The sequence below is a fragment of the Tyto alba genome, unplaced genomic scaffold (assembly GCF_018691265.1).
Source record: "Tyto alba isolate M040663 unplaced genomic scaffold, T.alba_DEE_v4.0 Super-Scaffold_30, whole genome shotgun sequence".
NCBI lineage: Eukaryota > Metazoa > Chordata > Aves > Strigiformes > Tytonidae > Tyto > Tyto alba.
Genome location: NW_024881305.1, coordinates 5,765,012 through 5,778,764, shown reverse-complemented (window position 1 = coordinate 5,778,764; position 13,753 = coordinate 5,765,012). Strand labels below are relative to the sequence as shown.

General features: G+C 39.5%; 1 protein-coding gene across 2 annotated transcripts; it reads right to left on the bottom strand.

Annotated features, from left to right (window-relative positions):
• Nucleotides 1-315: 315 nt before the first annotated feature.
• Nucleotides 316-13,385, bottom strand: LOC122154079 (membrane cofactor protein-like). 2 transcript variants are annotated; one of them, XM_042799912.1, is made up of 12 exons: nt 13,210-13,385; nt 11,898-12,089; nt 11,598-11,694; nt 10,800-10,885; nt 10,207-10,413; nt 9,216-9,398; nt 8,070-8,258; nt 7,259-7,450; nt 6,902-6,928; nt 6,124-6,190; nt 4,188-4,293; nt 316-2,259 (listed from the first exon to the last, which is right to left on the bottom strand). In XM_042799912.1, the coding sequence occupies exons 1-11, from the start codon at nt 13,361-13,363 to the stop codon at nt 4,203-4,205; spliced, it is 1,485 nt and encodes a 494-aa protein (XP_042655846.1). In that variant the 5' UTR covers nt 13,364-13,385; the 3' UTR covers nt 316-2,259; nt 4,188-4,202. The 2 variants fall into 2 exon arrangements, with proteins under 2 accessions (XP_042655846.1, XP_042655847.1); XM_042799913.1 differs by lacking the exon at nt 4,188-4,293.
• Nucleotides 13,386-13,753: the final 368 nt, after the last annotated feature.

Genomic DNA, 13,753 nt, shown 5'->3' with positions numbered 1-13,753 from the left:
CTCCTGACTTAGTATTACATCAGAACAGCCACATGATAATCTGTCTCTTCTCCATCAAGTTTTTACCAAGTTTTTCAGGAGTGAACACTGTAAGGTCTTGGAGGTTCTGGGAAATTCTCTGCAATTCCAAAAGCAAACCAAAAGGCTGCTCAGAAAATTAACACACATTCTCTACACTACCATTAAGTAATTCTGTACACAAACTGCAAACTTCCATCTCAACAGTTACCACCTAACGCAAATTTGGTACATGAAAAATCATCTTAATGGGAAAGGAACTGCTTACCACATGACAAATGAAAGACAAACACTTACTGCTACATAATTTAACATTTTTATTTGTAATATTACAAGTCATCACTAGACTTTACATCTGAAAAAAAGTGTAAAAATAAGGCCATTTTTTACAGTTATTTCACTTTAGCATTAAGTGCATTTCAGTATATTTTAAAACATTGAAGACACCATACATAATCAAGCTAGCTAGGGACCACCACACTCAATTCCCAGTATATTATCATAGTGTTCACAAACAATTATCAAACTAGGTATCAGCTAGGCAATGAACAGCAAATCATTCTGTGTAGCCAAAACCCCTTTTTAATAACCACAGACTATTATGAATTCTGACAATACAACTGCTGGGATTGTCCCAAAAAGCCCTATAAAGCCCTAAATAGTCTTATTCAAACAATCTGTTCACAACAGTGGAGAGCAGTGCCAATCTACCACAGACAACCAAGAATAGTTTAAATGCTGCTTCAGCCATCTGAAGTGAGGCAATTTGTTTTTTCTGGGAAAATTGGTTCTTATAAGCTGCCCGTATGTTGACAGCAAACTCAGATTCACAAAGCCAAAACCTCTCCTAATTAAGCTTTTGGTTTTAACAAGGAATTAGAAGTATCAAATATGCCTTTACAGTAACAGCTATCAATGCACATGTGAGTCTCAATTCATGGCAAACGCTGCGATGGGAGCTCCTGGAGTCACAGTCTCAACTAAAACACTTCATGAAGCAACTACCTAAAGAGAGACCACATCTGCTGCCACTACCAGCACACCCATTCCTCCGCTCCCTCAACTAAGCTGGTTTGGTCTTCCTTTAACAGGAAAAAGAAGGGAGTCTGACAGGGAAAGGCTTCTGTTTCTCAACTGCTACCTGATGCTAAATCTAGCATTACCGAGCTTGATTTAGCATCGTAGTCTGTATACAGAGATTTGAAATGCTCTACGTGGAATACAAGATTTCAAGTAAAAGAGCAAGGAAGCTAGATCCATACAGTGCCCCTTCTATCCTGAAAAGCAACAAAATTATCTCCAAAACTGACATCAAGACTCAATAAAAGTCAAGCATCCGAAGGAACTTATACTGTGCTCCCGGATAGGAGATGGCTACCACTGGTTTCTCAGCAGTTCCTTTAATTAGGTACCTTCTGTCAATAGGCCAACAAATTCAAAGACAGGATACCTTTGCTATAGAAACCTTCAGTTTTCCATTCCAACAAATCCACTGTAGTCTTTCTGGGACTGTACCAAAGAGCCAGAAATATATATGGCTTTTTTCCTTCTTAAAGGCAATGGAAAAGCTATAGAACTCTGATTTAAAGGCACATTTTAATTCATTAGATATACAGAAACCAACTTTGGCAAACAAAGAGGTAGTATATATAAGATCTAAACTGATAGCTTCAAAAAGACATAGCCTTAAATGACACCAACCTCTCAAGAAAATGAATAACAAAACATTTCAGAATACAACAGACAACATAATCATTTATACCACCTCCACCACAAAAATGAATGAGAAGCACATTCAGATTTTAGTGAGCAGAACTAATATTGGATAGTCTTCTGTAAGAAAGGAGGTAGCACTGAAGGCAGCAGACAGCAGCAGCTGGCACTATGACAGCGATAGGTCCAGTACTCCCGCCGACACAGATACTCTTGCATGCTACAGGTATGTGCCTTCAAGACCATTTCACATACACAGAAGAGACAAAACGTGTGGCCCGTAAGGAGAAGCAGATATTGATATATATACATAAATATTCTTTTTACCCTATTAATAATCTTCTGCTACAGTTCATCAGTAGTATAAGACATAGTACAGGGTATTTATCTACAGAAACTCAATCCAAGTGCAATCATTTTCCATTTCTGATTGGTATATTCAACTGCAAATTCCCTCCCACCCCCGAAAAGGTCATTCATGCTTTACAGATCTTATATTCGGCAGTACATGGAGTGCTGTCACGTTTCCTACAAACAAAAAAACAAGTCAAATCAGAGATTTTACATTTAAATAGCTTTAAAACTTATTCTGAAAGCACATCCTTAGTTTTATCATTAAATCAAAGTCATGAAGCTAAACCATTATTTGTTCTCTTCTTACTAAGAAACTGCTAGACTGAGGAGATTTTTGCTTTATTTCATCCACTAGACTTAAGAATGACCCAAGGAGTAGAAGAGCATTTGATCCAAATGGGTCATTTCAAGTGATGAACAGACCATGCCTGAGTATTATCAAAAACTGAAAAAAGACAGAAGTTACAGGATTCCTAACTAAATTGGAGACTACATCAGGAGCATCCCTTATAATTTATTTTAAATACAGTTTGTTGATTAGTGCATATCCTATAATGAGAAGCTGAGTATTAGTTTGTGAAAATTTTGATTCTGTAGTTCGCTAACAGCAAATTTACAATACTTAAATATAGTAGGATTAAAATCCATAATTACATCCATAGGTATGTTTTCAAGTTCTTGAATAACTCCTGTTTTGCTTTACAGAATAAAAAACCTGTACCAAACCTCTGCACTATTAACTCTAGGTCTCTAAGGAGTTCCAGATACCGCAAGAAAAGCTCAGGGTTAGTGTGTACACGTACCAGCTCATTCATTTCTCTTATGGTTGCCACATGCAAAAGGTAAGATTGGAAATAGTAACTCTGTTCTATTCTGTCTCTTGATTCCTCTTTTCCTCTCTCCAAAAATAAGCCCGACTAACCCAGAAAATTAATCCTATCTCAATTAGAAACATCTTACTTCAGAAGTAAAGATGATATTCCTTCATCCATACATTATTTTGGAAGAAATTCCAATCTTTAATTTTCCTACAAGCCATTTCAAACAGCAAAAATACTGAAAAGTCACTTGTTCTTTTAGGAGTGATAGACTAAGCATTTGAAAAGAAGTTAGAATAAGAGACAATGTTTCAACCATTACCTTCCCAGAATCTGTACAATGGAAAAAAAGCAACACAGATGAAGATACTAGTTTACAAAAGTATTTGTAGTGCAAACTCTAACTGTTAAGGTGGTAATGACAAAATACTGACCAGAACAGTCAAAGTAAGCTGTCCTGTCTTAAATCTGTTCTATTTTAACATGGTTTGAAGAGTGAGGTTTTTGAAAGAGCTGATCTGACCCTACACGAAGTGCAGGAGCAACTGTAACCATCATCAAATGCATCTGACTATTGGACTAAGCACTAGTTTAAAATACAGGAGAGGAAATCAGTTCCAGACAAGCAACTGTATTTTGACCCTTTTTCGGGCTACAGAACTCAATTTGAAAATAAATCACCTTTTATCAAAAGGTTTAAAGAGAAGACCTTGTTTGCACCTTCATTTATTTATTTTTCTTTTAGAAAGCTGAAAAAGAAGATGAATCTTATTCCGAGGGACATGTAATCCGCTTTTCTCTGAAGGGATGCACACTAACTTTATAATTCCAGTGTCTGTGTAATGCAGCAAAGTGGTTTCCAGCTCCAACAGTCTAAGTATAGGGAATTATACTATTAGCTAGCAAAAGTAACAGAGCACCTAAATCCATTTCACACTACTGAAACAGGTGCAAACACTCTACTGAGTATGTACATATTTTTCTGTAAGTTGGAAACTATATTACTCGTTCTTTAAAGACAACCCAAACCTAAAGACATGTGATATGCATTCACTGGAAGCTATCATTTACAACACTGGATGACAATTCTTTATGCAATCTATCCTATTCTCCCCAAAGTGAATGAATGGTTATTATAGTCTTCCCTATGGGAAACTGAGGTTCACAGCTAGCTAGAGTCCACACTTTTCCCCAAATTCTAAGTAAACTGTAATAAAAAAAAAAAAAAAAACCCACACACTTAAGCTTCATTGCAAAAGTCCAAATGAAGTGGAAAGTGTATACCTTTTTAAGATTCAATTAATTCATTTGTGCAGTTTCTTCCATCTCAGCTGGCACATTAGTTTTTAAAATACATGTTTCCTTGCAACTCTCATCAACTGTATACGAGCTGAACAGCAGAAGGGGAAAAAGGTCTAATTGAATGTCCTATAAAACTGGCAGATTAAACACACAAGAAAGAGAGGGCAAGGGCAGATTTTTGCTGTAATTTGAAGACTACAGCCCAGCAAGTATGAGGTACTGGAAACACAACAGTTCACAGAGGCTCAGCTACATCAGGAACCCAGAAAACTAAAATAGGGAGATCTAGGTCTTAATAAAAGCAGATTAGATCAGGGTTTTCAGACAAGAAAGAGGCTTAATAGATGTTCACAGCAAGGAAGCTTAAGGAAAGCATTGGGCACAATAAGACTTCTCACATTGCAAAATTTTCAGGAATATAACATTCTTTAATTTTTGATGATGTTGCCTTAGATTCCCCCCTACCTTTCTACATCCTGAGAAGTCCCTCCACAGATGAAGGCAGAAAGTGCTGCCCTAATACTATTAACTCTCATGTACTCTTATTTGGACCATCCAGATTGAAGATTATTCAAGTCATGGATGAAAAGCAATTGCTCAAAAGCACTGAATTAGCAGCACACAGGTACACAGCCACTCTGCTTACAGGGCCTCTCTGGCCCTTGTAACCACACTGTAACTGCCATTGTGGAAGATACCAAGGTTAAAACCTCACTGGATATAAACTAGCTTCAGGGTTCTCCTAGTTAGTACTGTGTGTACTTCATTACAAGTAAGAAACACAGGAATACTTCCTCTAGTTTGCTTCATTTATAGTGTCTCTTCCTTTGCTTCACATACCCCAGATAAATTCCAACAGATTTTGTTAAAAAGGTAAGTCAGTCTTGATGAGGTGCTTATCATGTTACGTGTACCACCTAACTTACTCTGAATTTTCAGTATTTCTCATGTCACAAACTATTTCTCCAACAAAACAGGCTTTTTTCAAGAAGTTAAAAATAAGATATCACTGCAAGAAACAATGCACAAAGAGGCATTTAATCTCCTGCCACCCCTCCATGAAAAAACAGAGATAACTATCAGTTGCTTTGAAGATAAAGTTCAAAAGACCCTACACATCTCATTAGAAACAGAACACTACTACTTATACATCTAATATTTTACAGTTGATTTTGTAAGTCTTTAGCATAGGGAGACCAATCATTGCTACTGCAGGAGAAAAAACTGAAGTGAATCCACACATTAAACATTCTATTAGCAAAGCTATTTGCTTTTTCAAACAGTATAGAAGCCAATTTTTCTTTTTTTTGTCCCCACATTTTCCTTATAACTAAGCCCATATTATTTTATTCAAGGTGCTGCTGATTCAAAACACAAAACACAGTGATTCTCCAGTTACCCTCCACCACCATTTGAACATTTTACAAAGAAGAGAGGAAGCTCCTCAGTTACCTCCAAGGCTTCCAAGCTCATGTAAACCACTGGCTCCTAAAGCCTGTGAGACCTAGTGATGCCAGAGGGTGTCCAAGCAATAAAATAACACAAGCCCGCACAAGCGACTACCACTGGTTTTAAGAAGTAAACTGACATGTTTTAGAGGAGATGCGAACAGTACTTTCCTCGGCAAGTATACCTCTGCCAAATACAAGCTTAAGTACAAGGTTTTTCCTTCCTTGAAATTAGTGCAAGTGTTAATTAGCAGTTTATCTGAAGAGCAGATACAAACCAAAGTCAAATATATTGTTAGGCACTTTAGCTTTTCAGCAGCTACTGTGATAAGCTCACATATAATCGATTATCAGGCATTTGAAAAAGAAAGGGCAGATAAAGCTCAAGAAATTATATGTGTTAGCACTGCTCTTGCTCAGTCATTTAGAAAGTTGCAATAATAATGATAAAAAAAAGTAGGCTTACTCACCCATTCTGTGAAAAGAATTTCTTATACACCCAGAAGGCTGCCAGGAATACCACAACTGCCACAATCACTTTAGAAATAATGAAAAAAAAAAAAAGCCTTAGAGCAATAAAGATCATCTCTAGCTCACAAAAAAGCTTCAAAAACTTTTAGCAGAAATAGTACTGTCTTCATCCACAGTCCTATACACCCCCACTCCCTCCTCCCCCCAAAAAACCTTAAAATCTGCATGACTTATTTCACAAATATGTATTTGATGCTTTACTCAAGACTCTTCAAAATAGTTCAGCTCAAGAACAGGGACCACCAAGATGGCAAAGCCCCACCAGCTCTGTGACATTAAAACAGTTATGACAGCATCCTAACATTATTTTTTAAAAATGGGTTTATAAGAAAGTGGTAGGTTTACAAAAGTGGGTAACAAATGCAAGGACAGAAAACAGACTAAGCACTTTTGTTCACTGGCACAGTTATTTACCTACGCTTCCAATAAACCCAAGCTCTGAGGAGTTTAAAGGTGACTAAATTGGGGAAGACTGCCTTTGAAATCTGATGCCTCACAGACATGAAAAAAATACACATTTTACATGAAATTAACCTATAATTGCTAAGTAATATTAACTTTTCTTGAACTATGTAGCTTTAGGAGTAGACAACCATTTTTAAAATAACCAAAACTCCAAAATCGTATTATATTTCTGCAGTCACAGGTGATGACCAGCATATCAAATAAAAAATACAATCCACATTTCATCTTGTTTAGGTTTTGTAAGACACTTACCACAGATGATGGCCGTAATATACGCACCTAAAAACAGAGTGAATCAGTATCACAAGAGGAACACATGTGCTTCTTATTTGAATATTATAACAATATTCACAAAGTTATTTCAAATAGACCAAGCACTTCTGCCAATACAATCCTTGCAGCAGGCCAGTTTATACCATAACAATTATTTAACTTATAATATTCCTATTTTTAAAGGGATTTTACCCAAACCTATTCTTCTTACGTCAAAATAAAGAAGGAATTTTACAGGAAACGATTTCTCCTGAATACAAAAGAACGTCCCCATGAAGCGAAGCTTCTGTTGCAAGGTTTTTCACTCTAGCAGAAATTCTTGCAGTTCATACTTACTTAACTGGCAAGTTGGCACTCCAGGAATCCACCGGTTTTCTCCAATATACTGAATACGAGCTTCACCGTGTAACGTATAGCCTGCGTAACATTCAATCGTAATAAAATCCCCCACAGCATACGAAGGTTTTTGTCCATCAATTACTCTACCATAATTTAGGACTGGAGTAGAACCAGAACTTATAGACCCACCTGGAAAGAGAGGGGGGCAGGGAAAAAAAGAAAAGGAAATAAAGAACAGAGCTGGTACATGAAGCAAATTCAATAAGTTGCCATCAAAAAGCCCCTAGGTTTGTGCAAATATCAGAAGCTCAGTCAATCCTTAAGACATTTTATCTGTAAAGCCTTCCTACTTCCTCAAAGTTGCAGATACTTCTGCTGATGGACATGCTTCAGACACATGAACAGAAATACACACCCCGGCTTCATTAGGACAAACAGTGGCACCAAAGTAATGACAACCTCTGTTTGTACTCTAACAAGTGATCACGTGGTGCAAAGTGAGGCGAGAATAAAGTCTGCCATCATCAAAGGAAGAATCTTCAGAAAACACTCCCAGAACAGATCTGTTACAATGGCTTTTGAACTTTACCAATTTCCATAAACAAAACTAAGACTGGACAAGGACTCCAACTCTGCCAAAAACTTTCCTCAGATGCTGAAACTCCACCCCGTGACACTCACAACCCTAACATAACCTGCTGGTGCCCTGCTGACAGACCCCTGACTTTCAGGGTCTGCACAATAGTATATCAAACATTTGGAACTTGTCACTCTGCCCTTGATTTTACCAATTATGAGTTTTACTCACATGCACAGTTTTGTAAAGAACTCCATGTGTTATGTCCTTGACAAGTTACTGTCATCTCTTCAGTGCCATCAGGAAAAGTACAGTAAGCATTGCACTTTATCTGAACAGACTCTCCTCCTTCATACACAGATTTCGCTGGAATCACTGCTCCATGTGTGATCTTTGGGGCACCACATACACTTTCAGTAACTAATATATGAATATAAAAGTAAGTATAGTTATAATAAACTTTAAATATTTCTTAATTCATTAACTCGCTCCACAAATACCCATTGCCTTTGTGCGAGGACAACAGATCAGCGTACCTAAACAGTTTAACTCTACCACAATTTTAAGTATAAATATGTCCTTTAGAAGACTTAAAAGAAACATCACTGTAGGTATTAATTAAGGCTATATAATCTTATGATGTAGTAGCTAAGAAATTTGGCTTTGTTGGTTTATTATTTTTGTAAGCTCTAGAGTAACTTCCAGGTACCTTAGATTCATTCATTATGGAACACCCAAACATACTCTTTGCAGAAATGGTTCTCATTCTTGGGAACTCATTATTAGGGTACACATGTACAAACTTCTCTCACAGTACTCTACAGCATTTCATCTCCCTCTAGCACAGAGGAAGGAGAAAGGTTACAGAACGACCTCTGCAATGTCCCCAGCCCTGCAAAGTAGTCCTGACTTAATTTGCCTGATAAAAATCTAACAACACACTACACACCACGCAAGATGCTGAGAAAGTAAGAGTTGAAGAGCTGCATAAGAGAACACAGACATAATGATTTTAATTACTCTAGGAGGACACTATAGGTTTCCTCATTGTGCATACTCCTAGCTCTTTCTATCAGAATTCAGAAACATATCTTTTTTCCTGTACTTGCATAAAATCACTAGAGCAAACACCATGATGGTATTACAACATGTCCATGTCAAAACTTCTATATGCATGTCTGTAACTCAACTCTAATCTGAAAACTCTTTGGAGCTAAGAGTCACTTGAACACCCAAAATGGTTGCCCATAGATGGGGCTCCATGTCAACTTTCTCAGCTTCTGATTTCCAATTACAGTGTTATGATTTTAAATTTTAGCTCAGACTTATAACATTCTCAACAGACAAGTAAAGTTGGATTCTTATTTAAGGGCTTACTTTTTTCACAGGTTGGTTTTTGAGGAGACCAGGTGTTATTTTCTCCACAGGTAATTATCTCCAGTCCAATCATGAAATACCCTGGATCACACTCAAACATGACTGAGTCCTTATAGCTATAGGAAGGTCCAAATCCAAATGTTTTTTTTCCATTTTCAACTTTTGGGTTATCACATTTGACCACTGAAAAAGGCAAAAGAAAAACAGCTCTGAAACATTTGTTAACAGCATCTTTGCAACAGAAACAGCATCCTTTTACTACTTGTAAGTCTCCTTATCTAATTCCTCAAACTGTTTTGGAGGGGCTTTCTAAAAGGTTATTCTCTTGAAGGTGCAGAAGACCTTTGTTTTAAGCTATTGGGTTGCAACAATACAGTCAAATAAGAAATCGTAATAATTGATATAATCACATTTCACTTCCAAAAGACAGTACAGTAGCAGAATTTCAGAAAGCAAAATTGCTTTGATTAAGGTACAAATGAAAATATGCAAGCATCTGGTATTTCTCCCTACATCTACAAAGCAGGACTTCCTGTGCTAGTTGGGCTTTGCATTTATTTCTGTACTTGCGTAATTGCCGTGTTTAGAAAAATAGTTCTTCCTTACCTTTTTACTATTCATAATCTAGCTTCCACACTCTTGCTCTTTACATAATTTTTTTCAGCTACCCAGGTTTTATGGTCTCTCAGTTCCTTCACTTTGTCCTTGTCACTTCCAGCAACGGCATGGTCATACATATACTTTTAAAGTTTTAACTTAAATTTCAGTTATACTCTGTGACATAATCAATCAATCAATATCCACAATGCGGTTAATCTGATCTCTACTGGAACTATACCAAAATTAGTACCAGAGGATCTGTTTCTTCTTTTCTATAGGGTAGGGAAGTCCATCCCCCATCCTCCTACCCCTTCCATAAAGGGACGGATACTGAACTTTTGGAGTCCCATAGGCTATAATAAATAAGTGTATTAAAAAAAATCTCAACAACCTCTACATTGTGGAGGTGGTTCACTCCAAACTCCATTTAAGTGTGCATCAGATGTGCAGAAAATAGTAGCTGGGCCAATCAGCGAGAAGGGATCCATGCCTTTTGGTACATCATCACACATATAGGTTACTGAGGTTTGATAAACATAGTCAGCTGCTTGAGTGTAGTGCCCATTGGCGATGTTTGGAGGTGGTTCACAAGGAATTCCTAGAAATAAATCACACAAATTAGTCAACAGAATTTTGATGTTACCTTGTTCATCTCAGAAATATCGAGTCTTGACTTTCAAGCAATTTCATTTAAAATCTAATATATAGCTATTTCTAAGACTAGCTACAGTTATAACTAAGAGTTTCCGATGGTCATTTATTACAGGGAGTCTCAGTTTCAAAAAGGGGTTAACTTTAATATGAACTAATTATCACAATAACTGATATTTTTCAGTGGTCATTCCTCAGACACATCTCCAGTAGTTCAAAAAGTCAGTCCCATTTTACCATCATTTCTTATACTGGAAAGTTTCTGGCACAGCTGTTTTAAAATGAACTACCACCACCTGAATATAAACTTAAATATGGTAGTAACTAACTTACTTTCACATAAAGGAAGATCTCTATTCCAATCAACACCTTTGTTCTTAATTACACAGGAAATTTCATCAGTTCCACGTAATCTGAATCTAGACAGGTTAAAAAAAAAAATTTAGAGAGGTGATACCTAAGAATTCTCTCATTTCTTCAGATAACAGATAGAAACCTTTATTAAATAATTCTGTTCCGTGATTACAGGGACACAACATACCAAGTTTCTGTTGTAAACAGAATGGTACCTTAATTTTTTTTTTATTACTTTGTTAACAGTCTCAATTTTGAGAACACAAGAGAAGCAAATGAGACATCACTAGAGGAACTGATGGAAGTCTTGTCATTTTAAGATGTGTATCCTCTAATACTAATGCCCTAAAGTTATTGATAATAATGAAATAAGCTGCTAAAAGGAAAGGGACAAAAAAACCTTGCGAGAGGTTAGTGGGTTTGACTTAACTTGCTACACACAGACAGGTGGGCCATTATTCAATACAGTAATTAAGAGTGATGAATACTTATTTATTCCCTCTGACTCGGGAGCTTTAAAAGAAGTCATTAGAGATAACACTCTAGTTTTCAGTCTGCAGAATCTCACTAAGAAGCTTAAGCCTTCTTTGATGCAAACAGCAAGTAAAACCAGGGAATCAAATCAAATTTAATTTCAGTTGCTCCAGGTAGAATTCAGGAGACACTTCACATCAGAGCTGGAATTGAACCTGCATAAAATATCCTGGGTTTGGTTCAAACCTAGTCAAAACAGAAAAGAACTTTAAAAGGATTCATTAACTTCACCAAAATACTTACCCTATTTCACAAGAAAAAGTAGCTTTTGAACCAAATGTAAGATCTGTCACATTAATAAAACCATGTTCTAATTCTCCTGGATGGCTACATTTTCTCTCTAGAGGGAAGCAGAAAGAAAAAAAAAAATCTACATCTTTGTAAATATATACAAAGACTAAGTCTTTGGCATATACCGCTCTTACAGTCATTAGCATTTTTCAAGCGTCATTTAAAATATCACAGAACACCAATTCTCACTTGAAAAACAACTAAAGTTGTTAAAATTCCAAGGGAAAAATCAAAAGAGCTCATGCACATTACCTGTACAGAACTGCTCTATGGGTGACCACTGTAAATCTTCACCACATGTACGAGCTGATGATTTTCCAGGAATTCCTATATAGCCTGGCCGGCAGATGTACGACACCGTGGTTCCAACAGGAAAGCTCTTCATTGTGCTAAAACTCTCCTTGAGCTCTGCATATTGCAGCCGATCTGGAGGCATACACGTGTCTGTCAGAGGAAAGAAAAAGCAATAATCAATCTTGTCAACAAGAAGAGATACAAGTTAGGGCATAATGGCATAGAAGCCAGGCTAATTCAGTAGGTTTTAAAGACCCATCGGTAATTCAGAGGTGACATTCTTAAGAGACAGCGCTACCTGCATATTTAGCTGGGTTTCAATTTTTTAATTTACAGTTTAAATGAATCCCACATCCAACTCTACACTAGTACAGCTTGCTTGTTTGTTTTCTCAAGTTCTTCTTTAGCATTCTAGCCAGACAATGCATTTCCTTCCAGTCCCTATTGTTTGCCTGTTTGCCTTATTCTTGTCGTTTAATACATGACTTGATTCACTGTATACTCAATCTGCAGCAAAATGCTGATTTAGCTCACTGCAGGAGTCACAAACCAACCAACCACACTCACACCGTTAATTTGCCCTCCTAAGACAAAAGGCCAGGCAGATCTTAAAGGGGGGGCTGAAAACCAGCTCCACAGTCCAACAGACCTGGGACATTTTGAGGTGCGGTTAACGATGTAAAACTCCCCCGTGCTAGAGGTGCCTGAAAAACAAATTCAAGACCTTGCGATCCAGATACAAAAGTAAGATCCGCCCAGCCTCCGCAGGACTTACACACGACAGAGACTGTCGCCCCTCTGACGATACCTATTAATTTCCAGCCTGCTTATGCTACTGTAGAGAGATTTACCAAACCAGAAACGAAATTTAAACCCTAGACGCAGGGTCAGAACCAGCATCCACGAGCACCAAACCCAGCGCGCCTGTTTTTACAAGGCAACCTTTCTCTCACCTTTCCGCCCCAAACCCCACCGAAGCCGCCCGGGAAGCCCGCTGTTTACGCCACCGCCTAAAGCCACTTCCTTCCCCGCTCCCCACCGCCTCGCCCAGCGGCCCGGGGGGCCCCCCCTCAGCCCGGCAGCACCCCCGGGAAAGGAGAGAGGAGGACGAGCTCCCGCCCTCCGCCCGGCAGCTCTCCGGGCCGGGAGACCGCGGGGGTTCGGCGTGCCCCACCAGCCCCCTCAGCTCGCCCCCCCGCGCCCCGGCCCGGCCGCTCCCCCCGCCATGGCGGGTCGGGGAAGAGGAGGGGAGCGACCCTCCGCTCCTCACCCTGAGCCCGCGCCCCGCCGAGCCACGGCAGCACCAGCGGCAGCAGCAGCAGCTCCAGGCCGCGGGCAGGCGGCCCCATCCCCGCGGCGGCCCCGGCCCCTCCGCGCCCCTCGCTCCGGCAACGGCGGAGACGCAGCGCCGGGCTGGGGCGCATGCGCGCTGCGCGGCCCGCCTCCCCCCCTCAGCGCAGCCGCCGCCATGGCGGGGGCAGTTCCGCCTGGAGGGAAGGGCGGGACGGCGGCGGCGGGGCCGTTACGTGGCGACTGTGGGGCCTTGTGTTCCTCCCGCTCGGAGGGCAGGCCTGCCTCTCCCTGAGGAAACTGCGGCCTTTCCTGCGCGGGCTGCGCGGCGAGCTGCCCGCGCCTCCGGCGAAGAGGAAATGCCTCAAAGCTTGTTCAGCTGAGCCGCTGCCGAACGCCAAAAAAGGCTGATTAAAAATAAAGGCGCCTGTGTGCCAGCCCCGCACGAACTCCGCAGGAAGGCAAACCGCGTGAGCTGCCGAGCAGTATTAAAAATAATAAAAACGACCTGTAACCTTAGACGC